Below are 5,275 nucleotides of genomic sequence, written 5' to 3' on the forward strand. Positions count from 1 at the left end.
TCTCTCTCTCTCTCTCTCTCTCTCTCTCTCTCTCTCTCTCTCTCTCTCTCTTGCGCAGGAAAACGCGGGCGTGCCCAGCAGTGGATACGCGGCAAAAGGGAAGAATATGTAATTAAGAGCTATTGTTTCCGCAAGCGATATTTTGCGGGACGATTTCACCGTTAACGTTAATGCGGTCGAGTGCGCGATTGCGTTGTCGTTAATATAAATTGAAAACGGAAATTTGACCAGCGAGTGTGTGCACGTGTGGATGGGTGGGTGAATGGACGATGATGTACTATCATGCATTATGGACCTGATGTAGCAACGAAGGCGATTAGCGTTTCACTTTTTCAAAACGCTTATAACACGGCAGCTCAGCGTTGCGCATTCGGGCGCGAACGCTGGAGAGTCCCTTTTGCGAGAAATTACAGCACCGCGGTCCGGGTGAGATAAGATTCCCCGTCGGAACTTCTTCATTCTCTCCGGTAGCCGAGTAAATACCGCCTTAAAGATAATCTCATTCCAGTCGCCGCGCTTCCGTCCGTTCCCGGTCGTCGATAATCTAATCGCGACCGAATTAGATCTCTCGGGGTCGCGGAATTGAGTCGCGCGCGGAATAGAGAAAGAAAGGGGAAGAAAAAGGGAACGAAGAGGCGGATGAAACGAAAAGATCGCGCAAAAGATTTTCACGAGCGTTCGACGTGACGACGTTCAATTATGTATGGCGCTTAACAAAGTGGATCCCGGCCTGGGAATCGCAGTTACCGCGCAGCGAGAATACGCCCGGAAGCCGTAAAAGCTCCGGTGGAGTATAATGGAGGCCGCGGATAAATTAGGATCTCGCCTTGGCCTCCCTGTAAGCCGAGCGTGCATCATTCCACTCGTCGTTAACGTTAAGCTAGAATCATACGATGCACGATTTCATATCTTCTTACATGCATCCTGTTTACTTACATGGGACCTAAATAGGTAGAGAAAAATAGAAGAAAAAAGAGATAGAGAAGTGACATTAAGGATGTCTGATAGGTCAATTGAGTGACATGCCTCAGCGTCATGTCGTCTTTTAGTGAACGAATAAAGGTTAATGATAAAGTGGAATATACGTAGTTGACGTTACAGAAAAATAACTGTTGCAACTTGATTTAGAGGTTATTTCAACTTCTTGATAAGTTAACTGATAGTTAAATCATATGTCTGTCTAAGTTGAAAGAAAAACAAAGACAGACATATGATTTAACTATCACATAACTTATTAAGAAGCTGGAACAACCGGTTAGTTAGTTAGTTAGGTTAGTTGTCCTTAGTGAGTTGAAGTTATAAGTAAGCAACTATTAATTATAACGTAAGTACTTGTCTTCATGTAAATTTTTATTCTGCCTTGACTTTTTGTCCGTCACATATCTTCTTTCAATATGAAATTCAATTGGTCATGTCTGTCGAATATGGAGAAACAAGATGACGGCTTTTCGACATATTTCACCTTTTCAATGTTACTTCTCTATTTATCTAGAGGTGTGTAAACGCTGTAAATGCCTTGAAATCTTTAAAGGAAAGCCAAAATTGGTCTATACGGTGCTTCGAAATTTTTGCAGCATATAATGAATTACAACCTGTGATGCTACATGCATGCTGATAGGCAGTTCAGTTGACTGCATGAGTCGTCATCGTGCATTGGAAGATCTACACTGCAGTGAACTGAGAGTTGTCGCAGCATACATGTCAGAAGATATGAAATCGTGCGTATGATTCTAGCTTAATAAATACATAAGTGTTTCGTTGTTTACACAGCAGTCTACGCGGGAGTTTCGCGGTGAGTTTCGCGTGAGGATCCAAAAATAACAACCTGCGTCACCCTAGACTCTCGCCTTTGATCGTCTTGTTGGGCGCACTTTCGATCGTAGATCTTCCGCATCTAAAATTGTAAATCGCAAGATCCACGCACGATTTTAGATATACAATTTTAGATACTCCCAAATCGACGACTCAGACTGAAGTAACACCTGACATGTTCGAAGATCGCAACGCTTTTAGTTCGATGAATACCGCCTGATATCTAATAGGAAAATCTCTGAGGATTGCTAAGAAGCAAGATCCCTCTTATTAGATACGCATGAATAGAAGTGTTGCAATTTTTATGCCACTGACTGATGTAACCGCGATTTACCGAAAGAACATCGCGTATGAAAGCGCTCGTAGAATGCATTACGCGACAGATGTGTAAGTTCTTCCTACACGAATAGGCAAGAGTGATCGCACTCGCGAGAAATCAACGGGCTAAGAGGAATCGACGATATGACCTCCCACGTGAAATTAAACTCTGTCGAAACTACGGTTTGGTTCGATTAAACCATTAACGCGGCCAATGTCTCATTTGTGGAACATTTCCCTTATATTGAATCGAATCACCTGCTTAATACACGGAGAGAATATTATAGTTTCTTTTTTGTATAAATTTCAGTTTCATCGATAAAAGAAAGTTCAGGATAAATAAAAGGATAGTCCATTATTACAGAATATCGATCTACTCCTCGCGATTACAGAATTTAATATTAAGATTTTTATTATAAAATTCTCTCCATTTGTATGATTTTACTTTTACGTTTCTCCGAATTACTTAATTCCCTAGCTATATCTACACGCTCCTAAAATAAAAATAAAATACTCGAAATATAAAATAAAATGCATACTTTTTTCTCTCTCTCTCTCTCTCTCTCACTGTATTAATCCGAGATTTCTGATAATTAAACTGACTGATCCCTTGACTAAAAATACTTGTCAAATAATCATGGCGTTTAATGGATTGAAGTTTGACGAAGCAGGGATGGGAAGGGGAGGCTTCAATCTCGTCGCAAAACGACAACTCGCCTCTCCTCCCTCGAATCTCGCCGATTCCTCTTTCTCCTTTCACACAGCAGTCTCTCGCGTTTGTCGGCGCGATCGCGATCGGAGGCTGATAATGCGTGAATTGAATTACGGTATACGCATGTTGAATTATCCTCACGTAACGTAAAGCCCCATGACGTGTCGATGGTACGCCACATCCACGCCGACGCCGCACACAACTGCAACAGAAAGAGGATCAAAAGGATTGCAACCCGCCCCCGCCGCCGGTCTGACGAATCCCATCAACCACCCACCGACGCTCTCGATATTTCGCGGGGATGGTGGCCGAACAGACAGGGATGAGAGGCGGAACGCGCATCGATTCCTCGATCGCGTTTCGCGCCTCGTGATTTTGCGCTCTCGCCGAACGAGATTCGAGTGATTTATAACTCCCCCTCTGCCCTCCTCCCTCGCCATCAGAACCGTACAACCCGCACTGTTGAAACCGCGCGAAATTTCGCGAGTGCCGCTCCGCACTCGCGCGATTACGCGCGCATCTTACGCTAATTCAACGCGGACACGCTTGTTCATCCTTGTTCCTTCTCGCGCGTTTCTTAAAAGACAAAGACATAATCTCGTTAGTTTTTAATTCGTTCAATTTTATCCCTTTTTATTAAGGTGACGTTACGTTTTATGTAGACTCTTCCTCAAAAATCTCCGTCTAAGAAATTAAAAAAAAATGTTTAGCACCAAAAATGAAAAGTACGCATTTTTATAATGCACTATGTTAATATACCAATAGAAGTTGAAGTTTAGACGGTGGACAGAAAGTGGAGTTTTTTCCACAACTCTAGGGGATCAGAGGCGATGGATTTCTGGATATATGTTGATATGAAAAAAAAATGAAATTGACCTTAAAATGTCTTCAACGCCTCCACCCATAAACTAACCGTTTCTACCATATGATGTCCCCCTTTGTACTGAGCATAAATTATTTTTTTACGTCTTCAAATTTTGCTAATAATTAAATCGGTTACCTTATACGAATCACCATGTATATATATAGTTTTCGTTAACTTTTTTATCCTCTCCGCCTTCCTTGCTCGACACATTTATTAAGTGTCTTAGATTTCAGGCTGGGAAAACTAGTCACCTTATTTTTACTCTCATTCGAGCCACCTACGTTTGCACGTGTGTTAACTTCTGCGGAATTTTCCCTGAATCTATCTATCTCTCTCGTTCCCTCTATTTTACTCTCTCTTTCTTTCTTCCTTTCTCTCTCTTCCGGGAAACACATCCCATATATCAATCTATCTTCCGTAAAAGGTATCTCCGGGATACTTCGAAACATGAATTCCCCACGTGCGCTCGCGTATGCATCCCGGCGCATTAATTACCGTGTCTGACATTCGCCTGCGCATTCCGAGTGTGGACGCGCGTGTACTTTGAAATCTTTCGCCATTCGATAACATCATCGCGATAACGGGGCACAAAAAGCGGAACTGGAAAAACTTGACGTGACGATACATCGCGCCTTGAAAAAGAAAAACGAGAGAGAGAGAGGGAAAGAGAAAGAGAGAGAGAGAGAGAACGAGCAAGCGAGCGAACTGGATAGGCAAGTTAGAAAAATTTCAAGACATCCAACACGTAAAACGTGTGATCCATTGAGATATCTGTCTCAATAATAAAAAGAAAATAAATCTTATGGGAATACACATTCAAACGAGTCGAAATTCTGATTGTACGTCAACTCTGTAAATTTCATTGAACCTGAGGTTCAATTGGAGGATTTCAGGGAGTTATATCACACACTAAAAGAAAAAAACCCTAAAAAATAATATTTCTTTAGTGGATACTAATAACATGTCTACTTAAGTCTAAATTCTTTTATTTAAATATAATAAATAATTGCTTTTATGAAAAGCTAAGGTTTTCTTAAGATTTAAAAAAATATATTTTTTCATTTCAAAAATATTTTATATTAATAAATCTGTTATATACAGGGTGTTTCACACTCTCCTCCGGTCATTTTGTGGGAATGTAGAACAGGTTGAGGTGAACATAAAAGTCCTATACCGTTTTGCGATATTCGTAATAATTATCGTGATATTAATTGTAGAAAATTTGTGAATGATCTTGCAGGATATGGTAAATGAGTTATAATAGCGACAACTGCCGTTGTGTACTTATACTTTAGGTCAAATTGAACAAAAAAGTCCTCTACCATTTTCCAAATAATCACATAGATTTTTAATTATTAATTAAAGAAGATTATTGCACGATTTTGCGTGAAAATGCACCCATCTTCTTTAATTAATAATTAAAAATCTATGTGATTATTTGGAAAATGGTAGAGGACTTTTTTGTTCAATTTGACCTAAAGTATAAGTACACAACGGCAGTTGTCGCTATTATAACTCATTTACCATATCCTGCAAGATCATTCACAAATTTTCTACAATTAATATCA

General features: G+C 40.3%; 1 protein-coding gene across 1 annotated transcript in view; it reads right to left on the minus strand.

Annotated features, from left to right (window-relative positions):
- LOC116842396 overlaps positions 1-5,275 on the minus strand; it is a 45,574-nt gene that overhangs the window by 7,569 nt on the left and 32,730 nt on the right. The window contains 1 exon segment of the mRNA XM_032811569.1: positions 2,984-3,044. Within this exon segment, the coding sequence (XP_032667460.1) occupies positions 2,984-3,044 (61 nt within the window).

This window comes from Odontomachus brunneus, unplaced genomic scaffold (genome assembly GCF_010583005.1).
Source record: "Odontomachus brunneus isolate Ranch 3 - 2012 unplaced genomic scaffold, Obru_v1 Obru_scaffold_025, whole genome shotgun sequence".
Taxonomy (NCBI): Eukaryota; Metazoa; Arthropoda; class Insecta; order Hymenoptera; family Formicidae; genus Odontomachus; species Odontomachus brunneus.